The sequence below is a fragment of the Cinclus cinclus genome, chromosome 5, assembly GCF_963662255.1.
Source record: "Cinclus cinclus chromosome 5, bCinCin1.1, whole genome shotgun sequence".
NCBI classification, from domain to species: domain Eukaryota; kingdom Metazoa; phylum Chordata; class Aves; order Passeriformes; family Cinclidae; genus Cinclus; species Cinclus cinclus.
In genome coordinates, this window is record NC_085050.1 from 9,313,877 (window position 1) to 9,336,531 (window position 22,655).

At 36.8% G+C, this 22,655-nt stretch overlaps 1 protein-coding gene across 3 annotated transcripts in view; it reads left to right on the forward strand.

Moving 5' to 3' along the window:
• The first annotated feature begins 713 nt into the window (after positions 1-713).
• Positions 714-22,655, forward strand: part of RGS12 (regulator of G protein signaling 12) — a 78,708-nt gene continuing 56,766 nt past the window's right edge. For all 3 annotated transcript variants that reach the window (XM_062493343.1, XM_062493344.1, XM_062493345.1), the window contains exons 1-2: positions 714-2,570; positions 16,465-16,584. In XM_062493343.1, the coding sequence (XP_062349327.1) occupies positions 714-2,570; positions 16,465-16,584 (1,977 nt within the window). The remainder of the gene's footprint in view (positions 2,571-16,464; positions 16,585-22,655) is intronic.

Here is a 22,655-nt window from a genome sequence, read left to right on the forward strand (position 1 = left end):
ATGTAAGGAAAGTTGAGGTCTATTTTTTTAAGGTGCTATTGTAGTCAGTGGAGAGATACAGACAACTCTAGGGGTAATTAAATAATACACGTGGTACCTATTTCTGTGCACTGAGTGTAAAGGGGGTGAGATTTAGATGAGCATGAGCTCTCATTTTTATTTTGCTGGGAAAGGATGTATGAGCTTAAATAAAGATTTTCTCTGTTGCTAAAATGCAGTGGTAGTACAATGGTGCTGTAAGCCAGAAAGTAACCGAATAGTAGGCAGTGTGGGGGAGTTGGGGAAGACACAACATGCTTAGTGTAAAAAACACTGGCTGTACATCAAAAGACATGGATCCTGTTCTTTGCCCTTCTTGTTGTCATTTTGGACAGCCCCTTAATTTGTGTTTGCAAATAGTTGCATTTTCAACTCCTTTCTCATCACTAAAATTAACACTGTGTTATCTGTTCCTTTCAAATTGTTTTGAGTGTTTTGTTAATTCTCTGGCAATAATTTTTGGTGGAGTTCACTAGCAATTTTTCTGAACAGTAAAGGGAATAGTGAGTACTAAAAAAACCCCTCAAATATGGTTAGAATTAAGATTTTGGGTTTTTTCTTTCTTTCTTTAGATCTTCATCAGATGGAGTCGTGAAGTCAAGATACTCTTGAAACATGACAAAAAAAATAGACTAAATAGAAGTTTTCCTATTTTAGGAAAAAAAAAATCCAAAATGTACAGACCAGGAGAAACGGTCAAACGTCGACTCAACATGCACGCTCCTCCACGGATAAGAAGTGTGGAAGTTGCTCGAGGAAGAGCAGGTTATGGGTTTACCCTTTCTGGACAAGCTCCTTGTGTTCTTAGTTGTGTGATGAAAGGAAGCCCTGCAGATTATGTTGGACTTAAAGCAGGGGATCAGATATTTGCGGTTAATGAAATCAATGTGAAAAAAGCCTCTCATGAAGACGTAGTGAAACTTATAGGCAAATGTTCTGGAGTCCTGCACATGGTCATTGCTGAAGGGATTAGTCATATGGATTCATGTTCAAGTGATGAAGAAGTTGGTTTTTATGATGGGAAGGGGTGGCTGAAACCCAAACCTGACTCTAAAGCGCTGGGTATAAACAGAGCAGAGAAAGTTGTTGAAGAAATGCAGTCTGGTGGCATTTTCAACATGATCTTTGAGAATCCTGCTCTTTGTGCTGGTAACTCAGATAATTCTGCACCAAAACGAAGATCATTTTCAGTTTCTGCTGCTATGAAATTTGAAACTGGCAATGAAAGTGTAAGCAATCCAAACCTACTGTCAAAGGAAGAAATAGCCAAAGTTCTGAATGATGATTCAGTTTTTAGAATTGGACTGGAGGGCGCAGAAGACTTTGGATTAGATGCAAGCATTTTGAATGTTGCCATGATTGTAGGTTACTTGGGCTCCATTGAACTGCCTTCAACAACAGCGAATTTGGAAACTGAGAGTTTGCAGGCCATTCGTGGGTGCATGAGACGACTGCGGGCAGAGCAAAAAATCCATTCCCTGGTGATGATGAAGATAATGCATGACTGTATTCAGCTCTGCAGTGATAAATCAGGTGTTGTGGCAGAATATCCTGCAGAGAAACTGGCATTCAGTGCTGTTTGCCCAGATGATAGAAGATTCTTTGGACTAGTTACAATGCAGACAAACGATGATGCAAGCTTGGCTCAGGAAGATGAAGGGGTCCTGAGGACATCTTGCCATGTTTTTATGGTGGATCCTGAATTATTTCATCATAAAATTCACCAGGGTATTGCAAGACGTTTCGGACTGGAATGTACAGCGGATCCAGATACAAATGGCTGTCTGGAGTTTCCAACATCGTCTCTACCTGTCCTGCAGTTTATTTCTGTCCTCTATAGGGATATGGGGGAATTGATCGAGGGAATGCGTGCGAGGGCTTTCCTTGATGGTGATGCAGATGGTCATCAGAATAACAGTACGAGCAGTAACAGTGATAGCGGAATTGGAAATTTCAACCAAGAAGAAAAGAATAATAGAGTTCTGGTGGTTGATTTAGGGACCAATCCAAGTAAACACATTCCTAGCAGCATATGGGAAAATCCAGTAGGAAGGGGACAAAATCAGCCTGCTTCCCATTGGAATGGCTTCTGTCATGAGCAAGAGGGAAGCATGCCTTTAGAAGTAATTCAGAATGATAAGTCCCAAAATGTCAGCAAACACTTGAGCCCTTCTGCTCGTATTGAAGTTCCATTGGTTTCCTCCCGAAATTCAGTACCCCCATCAAAGAAAAACGCTGCGGGCACGGGCAACCAGAGGTGGCTGCCTGTGCACGTTTTACAGGAGTGGCAGCACGGAAATGCCAGTGACCAGGAGTCGTACACGGACTCCACGGACGGCTGGTCGAGTGTCAACTGTGGCACCCTTCCCCCACCCATGAGCAAGATTCCAGCTGACAGATACAGAGTCGATGGCAGCTTTGGTCAGCCGCAGCTAAAATCTCACAAAAGTGAATGGTCCAAGAAGATGTTCTGCATTCAGAACAAATTTGGCCCTCCGCACAGTATCAGGAAATCTAAAGAAGATAAAAAGGTAAGAGTATGCTGTTGTTGGTCCTTAACAATATCAAAAAACCCCACACCCAAACCCATCTGCCTGTGGTACTTTTACACAGTAATACTTGGATGTTAAAATTTCAACATGTATTTTATAATTTACAAAATTGCAGATGAAGAGAATAATGCAGTTCTCATCTGCAGAGGCATTGCATATTCCTTTTTAATTGAGAACAGCTCTGGAATTGTACTTGTGCTGGAAGTGTTGTCTGTTAAGGCTTTCTCACTTTTCTTCTTGTCTCTTCATTGTTTCCAAATGTTTCAGTGGCACTGAAATGAAAAGGAGGCATGACATTTTAGCAGCTTCAGTTTCTTCTGACCTTCAGCTGCAAAAGAATGGAAACAGTCTGCATCTTTAGTCTGGTTCCTTTCTGCAGAAGGCTTGCAAATGTTTTTTTAGTGGCATCTATTTTTATAGAGACATAGTCTAATCATTAGTCAAAAATATGGATTATGCACTTTTAACTGAATAAGACTGTTTTATTACTAAACTTTATTCCAGCAAACCTCTCAATACAAGTAGCATTAAAAACTGACATAAAAAACTGGCAGTGGTAGGTCACAAATCTAGCATTCTGCCGGCAAGCCTGTAATTCAAATTTTATTCCGAATTACTGCTTCTTCTTGTTTTGTCTACTATTAGACGAAACAAGGAGACTTAAAAACCAAAAAAAGGTGTGGGAAGAGTATTCAGCATGATATTACATACCCTTTGTGACACATTTTGCTGTTGAGGGATCTAATCTCAGGGGAGTCAGTTGTTGATAACTGGAATTCAAGTAAAGTGGAGGCCATTGTTCTGATACTGAAAGGATCAGGAGCAGTTTTGTATCTGAAATGTTTGCTGACTCCAGGGAAAAATCGACTCTTATACTCCAAATTAGCTTTTGAGGAGCTTTGTCATTCCATGCTTATATTAGTGTTCACCTTAACAATACATTCGTGTATAACTATTATATATACTAGGTTGGTTTTTTTTTTTTTATTTTCAGCACAAAAAGTACAAAGAAGACTGTATGTGAAGGTTTTGTGTATTGCTTATATGATTGTTTCAGATGTCCACCATGCTATCCAAATCTGTTTTGAAAAAATGTGGGTTTTTTTCTCACCTGATTAAATATATACAACTGCTGATCAAGAGGACAGTAGTAGAGGGTCATTAGTTGTTTCATACTGTTAGAAACAAAACCTTTTTGGCCATTAGCTTGCAGAAATTCAGGGCATTTTGGGTTTGGTATGGAAAGCTAAATTAGTTTTTATTGATTTTCCTGCACTGTAAGGTAAACAGCTTTTGTGTACATTCAACTGTATGGTTTTTCTGCTGAAAATAAAAAGAAATAAACTAGTATGTATAATAGTTATACACTAGTGTATTGTTAAATTGAACACTGCTGCAGGCAGCAATGTTTTCCAGACCCACAATAAAATTAAATTTCGAGCGTTCTTAAATACAAAGTGATTCACACTTTCAAAAGCCAAACAGAAACAGTAAATTTGTAAACATTGCCCACCAAACCACTTAAGACTCAATTCTATCTGCTGCTGTGAAGTCTGTGTGCTTCATGATCTCTTTGCTGATGGACCAAGGAAAAGGCAGCACCTGGTACAGGTGCAGGATGGCTCTTGGTCCCAGGTGCTGCACTGGATGATGCTGAAATTCCTTCAGTGTCTCTGTGATCAAGTTTGTGTCTGCAGTGTTGTCTATGATAGTATTATGGATTAGATATTTTTCAGAAATGCTTATTTCATGGAAGTTAAAATTATGCTAATTAAAATCTCATAGAAAATTTTACACTTTGAGATGAAAGATGTGTATGTATATATAGAGATAAATGGTAAAGAGTAATAGTATTTCACCTACTGTGTCATTCAGATCAACATAAACCAACACAAAGTATCTCAATCTTCCCTTTTAAGTCAATCTGATTATAGGCATTCTGTTCTTTGATTAATGACAAATTTGTTTACAAGACACATTTAAAATGTTCCTACATGGCTTTAGCATTAAATCTCTTCAATTAAGGCTACAAACCCTCTTTTACATTTTAATATTTCAGTATTATTGAAGGCTGTTGAAACTGACGAGAAAAGCTCATAAATATTATTTGGAGTAATTCACAGAGATGAAGTTTTACAATGTTCTCATCTTAAGTCTTTCATGAAAATAATCGGCATTGTCATTACTGGTGATCATACCTCTGTATTTCAGGTGCTGCAGAGATAGGGAAAATCTGTATTTGCATATTAGAGCCCTAGTTCATTTTCATATGAGAGAAATTCAGACTTACTACTTTTGTGTGAAGGGACAAGGCATAACTGCCCATTCCAAACCATTATTCAGGTGGGTTACCTCCTGTGTTGTAGAAAATTACATGTTCTCAGCTTCCTGTGACCATTTCGAGTGGTAAGGACGTATTTTACACAGCTTGCTCAAACTCATTCCAGTCACTGAATAAAGTGTATAAAGTGGCCACATAGGATTGCATTCATATTTTTACAATCTAGTAGCTAAGTCTTCATTTGGCAGAGCAGTACTTCTATTGCTTTTAATTGTCTTTTACATCAATACTGAAGGTAAAACATCCTATGAGTGGGAATGTAGAAGCCACTAGAGGGAGAAAAGGTTACCAAAGCTGGAGATTCTCGTGATGGACTCTGTACTTCCATATTAAACACTGTCTTCCTTGGAATTTTCATTACACGTGAGTTCCTGGATGCAGTTCTGCTCTAGCAGAGCTGCTGTGCAGATAAACAGTGATGATCACAGCATGTAATTCCAAAAAATATGCTGTACTGTACAATGCTAGTGGGGGGTAGTATGGGCATAAACTACTTCCAGATTTTATAGCTGCACTTACGAAACATTTGTGAATTGTACAGCATGCAAGAGCAGATGTGAGAAAATGTTCGTGAACATATCTATTTAAAATTACACTTTCAGAAATGATCCTGGGATGTGCTTCTTGTGAGTAGGAATCGATATGACATTTCAGATCTCAGGTTACAAGCAAGTAAACATATTTTTTTTGAGCTTTGTTTTCTCTTTAGTGATCATGTTTTCAGCTCGCAGACTAGAATTGTGATTATTTTGTGATAATTGGCAAACCCACTTTTAAAATATTAATTTTCTTTAGTCTGCTATAATGTATTTTAAAATTCAATATAAGTGTGAATTGTAGAAAATAGTTAAAAACGCCTAATTTTGTTGTTAGTGGATAGCATGAGGTTTTTCTTGTTTCCTTTAAAATGTTGTAATTATGAATTATCTCCAAATTACTGAACACATACTTTCATAATTGCTGTATATTTTATTTTTTTTTCTAAAACTTTTTTTAAAAGTTCCTGTGCATGGCAAGAAGAGAACTAAATCAGGGAGATTTTGGTTCTAGTCCACCTCTCTTGACTGATACTTACTAGAAGATATCTCTGGCCCTGTGCACCTCTCATTTTGTTCCCTGTACTGAACTTCACATTTCTGTTTTTTCTTAAAAGATGATTCACACAAACAGATTTCTATTGAACCACCTAATGAGAATTTTTTTGTGATATCCATGTCTTCTGCAGGTCTTAGATGAAAACAAGCAGGGAGAGGAATGATGATGTTGCTGAAATTTACTGAAAAGACAAATCATGGAAGGCAAGGTGCCTTTCAATCTGAGAACAGCTAAGGAAGATTTCTGGTGACAAGAAGCTTTAAATTGTTCTAAGATTGGTGCTGGGTAGGGGTGTGTGCTCTGGTGAGGTCTGTGTGGAGCCTGGTTATGGTTTCAGTGGGAATGGAATAATTCCTTCTTTTTTTTTTTTTTTGTTGTTTGTAATCCCAGTTGCACTGTCCTACTTTTGCTGTTGCAGTGCTCTTTCCACCTTCTTTAGCATGCCACTAAGTCCCAGTCACTTACCTGCTTGCTCTTGTGCATGGTTTTTGGGTGACGCAAATGAAAAGCACCATAAGCAATAAGAAAACATCAGGGGATGTTAGAATTGGCAAGGGACTTAAGAAAGTGCTGAACAAGGAAGCATTCCTTTCCCTCTAGACTAAATTAATAATATAAATACATTTGATTTTGTTCAACCCTCACTCTGTTTTCAGGCTAGCGCCTGGCCAAAAATATGTCCACCCATTACTGTTTTAAATTAAGTTTTACTGGGAAAATACCCCCTTTTCCACTGGAAGGCTTCACAACAGTCAGTTAAGTCTTTGAGTTCTCTTTCCATAAGGAGACAATCCTAGGCATTGACCTCTCACCATTCTCTTTTTAGAAAAAGAAAGTCTGTTTTAATAGTGTGGCAGTAAGTATAACATTGAAGATCAAAAGAGGTTTTACAGCCTGGGCCTGAAAACTAGCATTTGGGTCCTGGGTTTATTCCAAGTGACTATGACAAACCTATTGAAATATAATTAAAAAGCTTTGTAAAATATGGGGTATTGACTTTTAGAAATCCTTTACTATTAGAAATCCTTTACTATTTCACATATTTCACTATTTCACTTCTTTCTTGATCACACTGTTGTTTGTGCTGATGAAAAGTGTGAATTTGTAGTTGGGTCCTCTTCGTAGATCTTAGAGGAAGACAAAATAGAAAATCTTATTTTATGAGACTCACTGGACAGTAGTACTGCAAAGGTGTATTTTTTTTCTAAACAATAAAATATATATCAACTGCTTGGTAACCTTCATTCATAATTTAAGCCCCTGAATGTATTGTAAAAATGCAGCAGACAGATGATAGGTAAGGAGTACTATAGGGTTCACAAAGGCATCTTTCCTTGCCAGTCTAGTTTGTGGGCAACTATTGTTCCTCTGAACTCAGAAGTTTTAACTGTAACTACTTCAGAGTTGTCTTTGCTTCCAAATCAAATGTTACTGAAAAAGATACACTGTCCAAGTTGGTGGTTTTTTTTTTTTTGTTTTTTTTTTTTTTTTTGTTTTTTTTTGTGAAAATCTGTAATTTGCTTCAGAGCCAAGAATTGCAGTTTTTTTACTGTTGGTAACTGGATGGTGAACTAACTGCAAAAGAGATATTTTAGATGCAAAGACAATGTTGGCAAAGCTCTGTGGTTCCCATATTTTTTTTTTGTTGTATAATTACATGGTTTTTTCCCTTTCCTTTAGAATTCTGTTTGCTCACTAGCTTAAATGGTTCCACCACAGCTGTTTTGAAAGCAGAATTAATGGCAGCTGGATTGCTATTCTTGTGCAGTACAAATTAATGTTAAATTTTGAGTTTATAGGCTTCCATCTGATTTGAGATCTACCTATATACCTTAAAGAGAACTCAAGAAAAATCCAAAACAGCAAGCGAGACCTGGGAATTTGCTAATGTGAATTAATTTCCAAAGAGGCTTCTGTAGGAAATAGGTCCTCTGAGTTTTGCTGAGAGAAAATGAAAAACAACTAAATATTTAGTAATACCATGCAGCCTTTTTATATGAATTTTAATCTTCTAAAATTATTTTAAAAATGGTTCTAGGATCTTCAAAGTGTATGAAAAGCCCAAATAATGCTGGCTGTGTTTCTTTGAAAAAGAAATTAGATAAGATCTGGACAGTAAATATCTGTAGAGCGATACTGACTTCTGTGAAATGACCTCATTTCAAATTTGTGTACCAGAAAGAAAATGGCTTGGAAAAAAATATTTAGCACAGAGTGAATTGAAATAATGAAAAAATGGCTAATATTTATGTTTTAAACATAAAAGTTTTGAGATGGGATATGATAAAGTTATTGTCTGTGCTAGGAAAGACCTGAATTCCTTGAAGTTAAGAAGATTTGGAGGAGAAAAGGAGTTGTAAAACACCAGTTTTTCACTGGACAAGAAATAGGGCCATATGGAATAAAGATCTTTAATTAACAGAAATAAATATGGAATTGATGAAACTTATAAACTTGTAATTTTGGCATTCCTGCTATCACTTGACTTGCATATTCTGCAGTTTAATAGCGCAGAGAGAAAACACCATCTAATTGTATTTTCTGTGTAGTTTCATTTCATACCTACTAATGTTTGTCCTGAGAAATACTACATCTTTCTCTGTACTTAGTGATATTATTTTTGTTTTAAGCCTCAATCACCAGTCGCTTGCTTTTCAATCAGAAGTTGGCTTAGTCTTATCCTGTCCAAAAGTTTTTTCATAATTGTAATATAATTGGTTGCTGTACTATTATTTTTGAGATAGGTTATAAGCAGTTTTTAAAATGTGTGGACAGACAATGTACTCGTAAGGCTTCTTTCTTTTTTTTTTTCTTTTATGATGATTCATGGTGAGAGTTTTGTTACTGATTATTTGGCTGCACTGAATTAATGTTCACAGCTAATGCCTACCTCGTGCTCAAGATGATTTGAAACTAGTTGTTATGTCCTATTTTGTATTTTTCTTCACATTTTCCCATAGTGTAATAAGGTCTTTCTGTTGCTCTGCAATTTCCAACTACCAGGCTTCCAACTTATAGAAGATACTTTGATCTAGTTACACTGAGAAAATGATCTTACTTTTTTATATGCATAAAAAGCACCAACTTTTTTTTTTTTAAGTGATTAGGGTAGTACTGAAGTATAGATGGGTTATATTTATGCCTAATGTTTTTAGTACAGGAGACAAGCATTAAATTTCATGTACTTGGATGTTCATGTCAGGACAGTCTCTTTTCTCAATGTTCCTGGAGTCCATATAGATATTATATGAAATTTTGCAACATTCTTTATTGTATCATGGGCCAAACTGGCATTTAAAATGCCATTGTAATGGTTAGAAGGGAGTGAAATGTGTCATTATAATCTGATCAGTAAAGTATTCTTAAAAGTCATCAAATCTGTTGATCGGCACTGGTGAATATGGCATTGGAATTCTTTGTCATCCTGGTGTACTGCAAAAAAAAATTACAGGAATTGCAGTGTAATTAGAGCCTGCAGAAAAGCTGACAGTAAAGTTTGAATGAAGATAGACATTTTTTAATTAACCCTCTGTAATCTACTGGGGTTCTGTGAGGTGCTGTCCCTCCATGAAGATGACAGCAGTGCAGGGCAGCCTGAAGGGTGTCACTTCATTCTGCTTTGGCTACAGCACCTGGACTTCTGTGCCCCAGGATTTACTGTGACAGACCAGGGGATGGGACTGCAGCCAGCTCTGTTCCCAGTCCCCCCCACCAGATTCCTTTATCTCTTTCAGAATACGACAAGTCCTCACCCAACATATCCCATATTTCAATCTGTGCTGTTCTCAGGCCCCACAGCCCCTTCTTTTACAAGAACTCTGAGTTTCACTGCCAGTTTTGGGTGGGGGCACGCGATGCTGGCAGGTGGGATGAGGGGCAAAGGGGGGTCAGGACCTGCTGTGCCCTGCACTGCTCCAGAGGGACGGGCAGTCAGGACAATGGATGCTTAGGGTGGGAGTGGGCAAGAGAGGAAAACAAAGTCACACAGTCCAGAGGAGCCTTTGAGACTAATATTGATGACACATTAATATTTGCATCAGCTGCTTTTTTTTTCTGTGATCCTTCCGCTGGTTTTTGAGATTTTGTGTGCTTTTTTGGCATTACTGTGACATCCCTGTTTCTCATCCATTTTCAGAAAGGTCTAAATCAAGAACTTCCTTTCTGAAGTCTTAAACCTGCATTCTTTTTAAAGATGAACTGCCAATCCAGACTGACCCTTCTGCTGAGGGGCTCAACAGCCAGGATTGAATTTGGCACATTTTGAATATCCACAGAAGTTTCAGATTATATGGTCAATGTATCTGGGTTCCAAATTGTTATGCATTTCACCATACAAAGTCACAGAATCAAATCTAAAAACAGTGGGAGTTTTTAAAAGCTTCAGTAGCTAGAAATATGACAAATTAAAATTTGGTGATTTTATAGTTAGTATGATTAAGTTCTGTGACACACAGAATGTGCTGAATTCTATTGAGCTCCTTAATTAGTTGAGCTCCTTAAATTGAGGCAAGCAGTTCTGTGTGACCATTCTGGAATGTGCATGTTCCTTTGGTATTCTCTTAAAAGGCCAGCCCATAGGGTAGTGTACTTGTTCCACCTGAACAGGAGGAAGAACATTTTTCTATGAAAATCAGTGCTCACTGGTAATGATATTTTTGTCTTAGAGCTCTTAGAACTTTGTTCATCACATTTAATTACTTTCTTATGCTTTTTTTTTTAATAAAACATTTGAACTTTCAAAACTATTTCACTCAAATCTTGTAAGATTAACTTTTGTTGTGAAACGGTTTGGAAAACACAGTTCTATAAATGCAGATGATCAGGCTTGTCTCTTTTTTAAGCATTTTTGATTATTAGCTTCCCTTCTTATATTTTACTTTTCCTTCTTGCTGCTCTTCCACAGAGCAGGCAAAATCTCTGTCCCCTCAGACTTTATCCCTTTAGTTTCCTCTCAAGATCGCAAACTATAATGTGTTTTCCATGAAAAGTTGTAAATTTGCTGGAGGCTGGCCTAAAGCCTCACAGTTTTTCTTTCTCCTTTTCTCCCCTTTCTGGATCCCTGCTTCCAGCTCACTGTATTTTTTCATTGTCAGGGATGCCTGAACTCCTAACAAAAGTTTCCCTCTTCCTTAGTTTCTTTCATTCCAATACCTGCCTGTGTCCTTCCTTACTAACCACTTCCTGCACCTTCAGCTTTAGAACTGGTACCTGAGGGAAGTTATTAGTAATATCCAGACAATAACTGTATAGAGGCACAAAGTCTGTTTAGCACAAAATGGAAATTTCAGGTTGTTGCATATAACAATTTGTTACAAAGTTATAGTACTCCATAAGTGCATTTGCTGGAATATGAGGGAGCACATAGCTATATATCATATATATATATATCTATATATCTATATATATATATGTATATGTATATATATATGTATATGTAGAGAGAGAGAGTGAGCTCATGCTATGGCTGGGAATTCCTTTAAGCTAATTGAAGATGTGTTCTGAAGGTGTTTGGTTTCTTTGTGTTCTGAATAATTGATCAGGTTTCATCTACTTTCTCAGTGCACTCAGGCTCCAGGTTACAGTCACATATTGGCTGTCATAGTTTCACGTTGAGTTTCTTTGGTAATTCCAGCTTAAAAGAGTTCCTGTCGTGCTCAGGCTGGAGTTGGCAGTGAATATCCTGAGTTGTGCTGGCATGGCTGTCTGTGGATGTGCCTTAGGAACAGGATTATTGCCTTCTGTAAACTCTAGTTTACTGTTAGTGGAGATGAGGGCACAACCTGCTGCAATTTGTGAGCTTGCAGGAGTGGTCAGAGGTACATGCAAAACCCTTAAGCTGCCACAGCTGTTGAAAATCTTATCTGGAACTGCTGCCTAACTTGTTTATCAGTTAAAAATACTTTTAAGAGCCCATCCTTTTTTGTTGTATCTTTAAATAATTAGAGTGGTGCAAATCATCTTATATTGGAACCTTTGTGTTCTTTCTGTCCATCTGTTTGCAGTCTAACATGAGTCACATCCTTCTTCACTCCTTCTGCCTTGCTAATACATGAAGTACAACATTTTCCACTTTCTCATTTGTACTTGCACACCATTTTTGTTCTCAGGCAAAAACTGTTCTCACTTGGACACGTTCACAAAATGCTGCTATATCAGTCCTCCCCTGCTGACCTGTTTTCAGTGCTCTCCTTGTCATATTTGAACTTGACATTTCCTCTTACCCTAAAAAAAAGGGTGGTCTAGTAATATATTAAAAAACCTGACCCCATTAATTGTCCTTTTTTCTCTTACAATTATACATTAACTGGTATTTCAATCCATTCTAATTTTTACTTTTTTATAAGAGTAGAAAAAAGAATGGATTTTTTTAGAGCATCAGTACTTTAATTCCTTTAATCCATTGTTGTTTTTCCTCTCCATCTGCCAAATCATAACAGGATGAAGGCTTTTAGAGATATGTTCTTTTATACTTTCACCATGATAGATAGCAGTAGCAGGGTGACAAGTACCTGCATTGCAAATAGGAGAGGATGTGTTGCTGTAGTACATAGCTTTTACTGATCAACTTGTTTTCGCAAATTTCTGTGTTTCTTTGGTTGGCTTCTGGTTTCCTAAAATTTCTGAGGTGAAGGCACTTAGTAAAATGTTAGGCAGGCTTTAGTTTCTAATTCTGTTCTTTGATAGAATTTCTTAGATTTTCTCGACTATTTAGATATTTTTAGAGTTTCATAGGTTTAGCAACACTGTTTTTGGAAGAGAATGTTTAAGGTGGGATAATAAACAGTTCTAGGGCTTATAGGCAATCTGTACTCAAAAAAAAAAAAAGCTAATCAACCCTAGAGCCTAATGTTGGTGTAGCAAATTTCAGTGTTTTAGGTCGGCAGCTAACAGAGAATGAAACAGGGCATTTTTCATAGAGTGGTTTGGGTTGGAAGGGACTTTAAGATCATCTCTTTCGAAGCCCTCTGCCATGGGCAGGGACACCTTCCACTGGACCAGCTTGCTCCAACCTGGCCGTTTTTTTGTTCTGAAATGTTTGTAATTAATTTAGTGGTTTTTAATATCTGTTTAATAGTGTAATAAAGGCTTTTAGAAGTACAATGATTTCTTTGTCTGACAGGCTGCACAAATGACATTAATATCAGTCATTTCACTAACAATCTCTCTGTGCTCAAATACTGTGGGTTTCTTTAGCCATGCTGATCAGTACATTCTAATTTCACTGGCTGTTTTCTGTTATGGATGCTTTTATTTCCAGCTCTTCAGAGTCCCCATGAAAAACATTTGCCAAAATGGTGCTGTTTGCTTAAGATACGTGATTCTTTCCTTATTTGTGTGCATGTGTGTATTCATAGCCATTTTTTAAATTGATCTGGAGAAGGAGGTCTGCCTTCATAGTCTGAATGTCTGGAATAGAGTCAAGAAAAGATGAAAAGGGAGACTTCCAAGGAAATTAAGTACGTGTGAATTGCAGTCTTTTTGGGCTCTTTAGTAATGCCCTCCTTAATTTCCTAGATGATTAATTTAATTTTTTAGAGCAAGGAAGAGATTTTTGTCAGTTGAAAATATTTCCTTAATTGCAGTTGTTATCCAGATGGGTTTGGGAAATGGTTAGCTCAGTGCATTTTTATATTTTGTAATCATTGCTTAAGCATTGTTTTATTCCCCAGGTCTCTTTTATCTTAACCAGTTCTTTACTGTTCCACCCAGGGCTCAGTAGTCAGTTTTGCATAACAATGTCAAAAACCATAAATAAAAACTTTGATTGGATACTAATTTGCTTTCTCTTTTCTAATACCACACAATTTACAAGTGGTTTTTGACCGCTCTTCTTCTTTCTCTTTGTTATGCTTCTGACCACAAATAGGTAAGCAGCATTTGTTTGCAAAATGGGGCATCTGGTGATAATTAATCTTATCTAAAATCTGCTTCTCAGTGGAATCTAATTAGATTTGTCTTTAGGCAGTTGGTTCCTCTTCCTTCAATTTGTAATGTTACAGTTTCAAAAATTTTTTGAGTGCATGTTATCATGGTGCTTGTCTTAATCTCCCAGAATCGTATATGGCAGTTTCTACTATTTAAATAAATGCTGGACAGTTTATATTCTCTTTTGGGGGTTGAAATAGAATGAAAAATGAAAATGTATTTATTATTCTGAATAGATTTGTATGCTACTGATAGTTTTTTCATTTTTTTCCTTTCACCCTTTTACTTTCAATGAAAGATGGAGTTCTCTCAGATGACGTTCTACTTTTAAGAAACACATCAGACCATTAAGCATCCATACTGTGCAACTGTTTCATTAGTTTCAAAGTACCAATTGTACTTGCACTAATGATGCCATTAATTTGCTGAGTTGTTGGTAGCCTGAGAGTTTTATCCCTAGTTCTCAGATTAAAAATGAAAAAAATTAAAAATCACAGAACTAGCGTGGTCATACTTGACTAGTGGTGAAATTCAGTAGATATATATATATATATATATATATATTCATGTTGTTCTAACAGAAACATCCCTTAAGAAGGAGCCTTGTTAATGTTTTGATCAGCTGTGCAGCAACAGTGATGGGTACTGCTGAGTTTAGTCAGGGGTTGAGGTGAAATTCACTGTGTGGCACAGATTACTGCACCAGGTGTAAGCTTTCCATTCACACAGGAAAGGCTGTGAAGGATGAGGCAGGTATGAACCACCTCAACAGTACCTGCCTGGATGAACAGTTGATTTTTAAAGGTGCTCAAAAAGACAGGAACTGTCCTTATTCCACTGGGTGTTGCTTGTCAACATCTAGAGAGAGCAATTTTTCTCTCTTCACATTTATGTAATCATTTAGCAAAAGCCATCTTAGGTTGTTTCTACTACCTTTTAAAATGCTCATAAAACCTTGGAAGCTAATATCCTGTCACTAGATTTTCAGGTTGCTTTGGCAGAACCTGCCCAATTTTCAGCCAATTGAAAATAAAACAAACCCAAACCAAACCCTTAGTAAATTGAAAATTGTGAGGGAAAGAGATTTAATAGAAAAATTGATCACTTTTAATACTGAATGAAGTTGAACTCTCAGTCTTGTTGAGGGGATGAACCCTGCTGCATACTTTGGATCCAGATTCCTGTTTTGTCTTGACAATTCTTTGAGCTTGAAAAGGGAATCTGTTGAGAACACTGATGATGGCCAGAGCCCAGTTGCTATAGAACAGTGTTATCTCCATGAGGATTAGCAAGCAGGCAGACATCTCCAGGCTGTACAGTGCTCTGGCTGCTCTTCTCTGCTTTGTATGAGTGGTTGTTGGCATGAGGCTGTGAGGATGAGAAATTTGTGGTTGTTCTTTTGAATAACGTGACCTGTATAGATTTTCTGATGAGTGATCAAAGGAAGACCAAAATATTTCAGAAATTGGAGCACAGAAACTTGCCCAAAGGAAGAAATGAACATAAATAGAAAATTTAATAAATATTACAAATCTGCCAAATCAGCAATTATGAAAGTACTAATAAATATATTTTTAAGCTTACTATAATGAAGAAAGATGCTGACATGAAACAGAGAGGAACTTGCTCTGATTTAAAGTCTTTTATTTTCTAAAGCAAAAAAAGCACCAGTAGACAGGGAGGAATTTTCCCTACATTGAATGTTACATTGAAAGGAATCCAAAATTTCAGGCACATAATCACAAGGTTTTGTAATGTAGTGAGTTTATGTACATCTGCTTAGCACCAGTCACCGACTGTGTGCCTAATTTTAGGTTCAAGCTTACACTTTGCCATTTGGAATAAACTGGATATGTGCATGCTGAGTAGCTTAACTGACATCTGGTGACTTTTTAGGGAGAAAGTGTATGATTATGGGGACAAGAGAAAACCATTAGATTTAATTACTGCAGCACCAATTCTAGTAATGGAACATCCAAGTGAGGGAGTTGCTTTCTTCAGAACAGAAGTTCCTGCAATTTTGTACTGAGTGATTTAAGAAGTTGGACTTTGCAGTAGCAAGGCTTTAAAAAAAGAGTAGTGAAAGTAAGATTTTTAAAAATGTAGAGAAATGCTCTAAGAGAAGCTGGGTGAGATGATTTCTGGGATGGCAATTTCCTATGGAAAATGCAAATATTTTTTAGCTAAAAAGTTTCCACTTAAGACAGGAAAGAGGCAGGATGGTCTTGCTTTTATTACTGACATGTATCGTGTACATTTTAGCAACCTGATGACTCATGTTAGTAAACATGAGCAATAAATTAATGCTGAATATTTAAGATATTTGATTTAAGACTGGAAAAGTCAACTTGAATGAATTTTAGGATGTGATTTTACAGGGGAATGGCAAATGACGAACTTGTTTTGAAATTGTCCTGCTGTTAACATTTCCTTAAAATTCAGATCTCACTACGATCAGCAATGTATTAAAATTAAAGAAGTAAATTAATATATATTTTGTGTTTTGTTTAGGGTGCAAAATTTGGACATTCAGTGGGATTAAATCAGGCTCCTCCTCCACGTTCTTCTGCTCGAAGATCATTTGGAAGATCGAAGCGATTTAGTATCACTCGCTCTCTGGATGACCTTGAGGTAATTAACTTTCACTTAAGGTTTAAAAGTGAGCCTTAGAGAACTAACAGTAGATAATTGCTGAAAGGAAGTCAGTAATGTATTAGTGTAATAAAGTTACTTACTATCATATGACATTTTTGTGATGGGAACACAGATTTCAGGTATCAACCTGTCTTTTTCAATATTCCTTTAATAGCTTGCATAGGTGCCAGCAGTGGGGAATTCTGACTTTTTTTTCCCTATCACAGTTGGTCCTGTATAAATCCAAACAATACACTTTTGCTGATCAAAATGTTCATAATGTCTCAGAAATTAATGTATCTTGATGTGTAGAAAAATCGAATGTTCATCATGTATTTTTGTTCAGCTGATGAATTTTGGCAGCAGTTGAGGAAAGGGAATTCCTAATCAACTTGGTGATTTTGGTGTAATATTAAGTGTAATATTTTACATCTGGTGTAACATCAGCTGATGTCTGGCTCTCAAAACCGTATTAGCTTTGGAGAAAACAAGGAATGAAAAGCCATCCTCCTGTTCTGCTGTAGGAACCACCTGCAGGAATATGGCTTCATTATATCTTTGCTCCTAGTGTGCCTCCTCAGGCAGTGATGTGAAGGTGAATGGAAAGATTCTTCCCTTACCCCTTTACCCTGCTTTTTTGGAGGAAGGTTGGTGACTGGGGAGAAACAAAAATCTGTGCAGAGCTCTTGGCACAAGAGCCATGGAATACAAATTACACCACTCTTCAGCATGGGAGGGAGCGTGGCACACTGAGCCCTCTAATTGGGAAGGAGGTGTTTAAAAACCATTTGAGATGGGAGGAGGAAAGAAGGAGATGCTGAGTTTTCTGCTGTGGGAAAATGTAGGAAGAATCAGTGCAGTGGATTTTTGGGAGCAGAATATATGGAGGTGCTTCTGGCATGTTTAGGGAATGCAGGTAGGAACTATAATTACTTATTTCTCAGATGTTTTTCTATTTTTCTGGTTTTTGTAGTGGTCTGTTTTTGTGTTCTCTGAAGCTTATAAGTGTCTTGCTTTTTATTCTAGTTGTGGAAAATACTTAATTTCTTTGCACTCATAACTTTAATGCAGTAACTGCGTAACTTAAACACAACAAGAAGCTCAGGATTAAAGGGGTTTGGGAACCATCTAGCTACATCTTTCTTAATCAGAAAATGGTGATTCTTCCAAGTTGAAAAAGTTTGCTGTTAAATATATCCAGTTTTGACAGAATTTCTGGTTGCAGTAAGAGCGAATTCCCTCAGAATACCGAAGAGTCTAGTGCTAGTAATTCACATGCAGCAGGAAAAACATAGTTCTTTCCACAGTCTTCCAGACTGAAATTTCATGCAGGTTTTTTGCACATCTTGTGTTTTGAGTGTCCTAATCATGAAAAATAAAATTTAATTTCTGTTGCTGAAGCTGTTTCACATTGTGTAAATATTCATTTAAATAGGCACTTGGAACGTTCCATTAATTTCAGAAAGATACGATAGTTACTGGCCTAAAAAGTCCCTTTCCCCCCTCATTATGTCCTAGTTGGTATTTGTTATTTTATGTAAACAGAGCAGCACCAACAGGAGTGATTAAGAGTTGATCTGTGTCCCAACGTTCTCATTGCTACTGCAGTTACTTTGGAAGGGGAAGCTTTCATTTTAGGTCACAATATGAATTGGACAAAGGGATGGTCTGTACTCAAATCTGTATTTGGATGAATTCCCTTACTACATGTAGCTATGTGGGTGTGGATTGTTCTCTGTTCAACTACTTCTTTCCACTTTTTTTTTTTGTTCTGCATGCTGTTAGAGAATGATATCTTAGATATCCCAGCCACCAGGAGAAACAGCAATCCAGAGGAGAATTCCAATGGCTTTTTAGGTCAAAATAAAACGTTGTTGAGGTCTTTTAATTTTGGTTCAAACTTCAACAGTGCTGCTTCAACGCTAGTCCCAAGTGCTCTTACACTATGTGTAGAACACAATGTTGTTAGTGCATGTTTAGTTTATTTCAGCCCGTCTATTTAGGGTTGGTGGAAGAGAAAATAACAATAGCAGGAAATTCTTAGAGACTCCACCTTTGGAATAATGACCATGAATGTATTGTATAGGCTACTTGCTTGCTTTTGTGTTCATTTCAGTTATCTTAGCAGAATGAGTAAGGTAATAATCCAAACATGAAATTTGGAAGTTAATACGCTTCTCTGAGCTTGTGGGTTTGATTCCTGCTGGCATCCAAATTAATCTTCTAAATTGAGCAGTGTGAGTTAAGTTCCATGGAGTTTAATTTTTGGGTGTTTGCTGAACACTGTTCATCACTTACAGGTTTAAAAAGGCTGTATTTGGATTTTTTGTTGAAGTACGAGCAGCGTGTGAAACACCAGCTGTCAGTGTTGCTGACTGCTGCCATAAGGTGGCGTGATTTCTTTGAAATTTGTTATTTATTTTTCAAAATATCTGTCCAAGATTACAGCATATTCACAGATATCTTGATAAATAAAAACATGATTTCACGAGAAAATGTCACTTTTTCTTCTAACATGTTAGATTATGTCTGGCTATATATGCACAGACAGAATTCTTGTAGGATTAGAATTAATGGTATAGTTACCCCTCCTTAGGTATTTTCCTCTTACCTGCAGAAGTTGTATTATACATAGAAAAAAACCTGTCAGTTTTGTTGGATTAACATCTAGGTGCTTTTTTTACTAACAGAAACTGTATACAAGATTATTTTAAAAATGCAGGGATCAAAATGGAATGAGAGTGCAAAATTAATGGTGCAGTTTCATAATTGTGGTAGGGAAAAAATGTTTCACAAAATAGAAAGTGCACAGTTTTATTTCTGAACTGTGGAAAGTGTGCTTGTTCACAGCAGGACTAATTATGATTAATTATTCTTTAGATTGGAAATTAATTCAGAAAATGAGTGTGCCTAGTATGTGCCTGAGTTGTTTTCACAAGAAATGTATTTAGAAAATTTTCTTTATTAAATTACAAGAAATCAGGTTTTGTTAAGAACAGATTTATGTATTATGTAGCAATAAATTTTCCTATGTGAATAACTTGTTGTTAAGAAATAGTGTCCATTAACAACCATGTTAACGTTCAGTGATTTGGACCAATTTTACTTTTTAGCATATTTTCTCTTTCATATTTTCAAGGCGTAACTTAAGCTAAAAGGACTTTATGATTATTTAATGTTTGGCTTAACAAGAGGGCATGATCCTGTCTTTCTTCCCACTTTTCTTCCCTGTAGGTAAATGCCATTATTCTCATCCTCTTGCACAGTTCTGTTCTGGAAAATATGTTTATAAATTTGTAAACACATTAAAGGTGTCTCTGTGAGACTGCAGGCACTAGAACACTACCCTTGTAAAAACTCACCTTAAACACAATAATTGTGATTCTTCTATTCATCATGAGTTTTTGTTAACATTTTCAACTGTAGCCCATTCCACTCATCTTTTAATTTTTCTTGAAGTCTGTTAAAATGGGGGAACCTTGCAGTATTTTCTTGAAGTCAAAAAAATTAGGTTCTTCCTCGCCAAGAAGAGCATTCAAAGCTGTTTTTTCCTGAAAATAATTTTGCTACTTGTACTTTTTGTATCTCTGTGGTTAAAAATAGAGTCGGATAATGAGAGACATAATCTCTTAGGGAAACAAGTGTCAAATTCTTTAAGTATTGTTAAATAATCATTTAATGCAGAGATATTTTAAAAATTAAATATGATTTAGTTCTTTAAATATCAGGACAAGAAAAGATGGCTGTTGCAGCTTTTCTTCTTGTTTTCATCCTGTTTTGGAAACCTTAAAGCTATATTGTGTATTATGACAACATTTGTTGAGTCAAATTTCTGGAGTTTAGTAATGTTTTCAAAGTTGGAACGTATCATGTATTCTTTTTAAAACTCAGTGTGAGGACTTTTGTTAGAATGTTCCATCTTAATTATAACCATTAATAATGTGGTGTTATTATAGATAATAATGCTTGATTTTCTTTTTCTGTTTTGTTAATTCTACTGAATCAACTTTTTGCATTTCATCTTCTCTTTGAAAACATGCAGCACATCTCTTTGGTATGAGGATTTTACACTAATGGATGACATGTCTCTGCTGGATATTAGCTTTGGATATCTGTGGGTGGCAAAACTCCCCCTAAATACTCGTTTGATTTAATAAGGAGTTTTTAAGTGGGTACCTGTTTTTGTTTGACTGATTTAAATGATCAGACTAAGCTTACACAGGGAGATAATAGCTTATACTAGACCAAGTAGCATACTAGGACAGTCAGACAAGATCTAAACATGCCTCAAGCTTTTCCCACCCTCTCATATGTTCTAATAGAAAGTATTACCTCTTCCTGCAGAGGTTGTTTTATTGATGTTCTTAGATCATCACATGGCCACAATGCCACCACTGTGGTGAGTATAAGTACATGATTTAAATCAAGAGGCCTCTTCATTCTCAGCTTATAACAATGAATTCAAAATTGGAAAAGAATGTATAGTTTTGTCTTAGATTTCACCAATTTGTTAAAAATAAATATGTTCTACTGTGTACTCACTTTTAAGTACTGCATCTTTGGCAAGATTTTGTCCAAATTTTTATCTTAAGATATAACCAAACAATTAGCAGTTTTGCTGCCAGCTTTCATAATAGGAGGAGGAAAGGCCAGTTGTGAAATAGCATGAGAATGTGCATGCATGAGACAATCTCCATTTTTGTATGTAAAAGGCAGTACTGTATTTTTAGCATGCTGATAATGAGTTCCTAAAGGCTTAATCCAGTCTCATATATTCTGAAGTCTGAGTGCTCCACTGTGTTGGAAACTTCATGGACCTGTGCCCACAGATGAGCTTCTTGATTCTCTTTTCCCTTGGCACCAGGGGTCAGCTTCTGGAACCGTGATTAGTGCTTAGTGATTTCAGACTCCCTGACTAGACTGGCTCAGACCCTCTTGCTGAACCTTGATGTCTAGCTGTAAATAGTGTGAGTCAGGCATGACATTACACATTGATGCTTTTACCTTGAATTACTGATGTGGTCATGGAGCTAATCAGTAAGACTTTGAAAACATTCAGTGGTTTGTGCCAGGCATTCTTTTTCTCTGTTCAGACCCTGGGCTGCTCCAGTCCTGGCTGGAGTTGTTCACCTGCTGGGCTGCACACCTGTGCTGGTAAGTGAAACACTGCCAGGACCTGGGGGCAGGCAGGGGATTGCACTGTCTGGACAGTCATGCTGTCCAGCATCATTTGGTTTGACATTTGATTCTATAGACTGCTCTATTAAGAATTTCAGACTCTCCAGCCTGCTCTAGAGGATCATCCTCAGGCTTTTACTTTGGCAAGTGGGATCTTATCAGGTAGTTTATCTCTTTGAAGAAGGAAACATACTAGTAGTATGCATTTTATTTTTCTTTACAGACTGTGCTCTAGCATTACTGTCAGGCTTTTGGTGGTATAATTTAAAAATGCTTTTCACTATCTGCTCTTAAGTTTACATTTATAGACTTTATCATGGAAAGTTCTTGTGCTCCTCACACTGTTTTGTAAAGTATCTGACAAAGGTGGGTTGGTCAACAGGTCAATACAGTTGGGGGCAACCTCTTTATTGTGAATTTGAGGTACTTGTTTCTACATACAATTCAGAATGTTAAACTGTGCTTTCTTTCCCCCCAGACACTGAGAATAGTGGGATTTATTTTCCATTACTGCAATTGATAAAATGACCATCCTTCAGTAATATTACTGTTTACTGTTTTCTCCTGCTTTTGGGTTATTTTCTTTACTTCAAATTTTGGAGAAATTTGCCATGTAAATTTGCATGTAAAAAGCAGAGTAGTTAGAGAATGTGCTTGAGAGCTGAGTCTCATCTCTGCTTTTTTGTGAGGTGCATATGGGCAGTGCTTATCACTGCAGTGCTCACCCCATGCTGTGGGGCTTGAGAAGAAACCAGCAGTGTTGCCTAGGATGGATTCCTTAGGGAATTAGGTCCCCATGTGTGCAAAGGCAGTTGGCACTGTACAGAGAAATTTCTTTTTGAGGAGGCAATCAGTAGATTGTCTGACCTTGTCTGACTCTGCCACTCAAG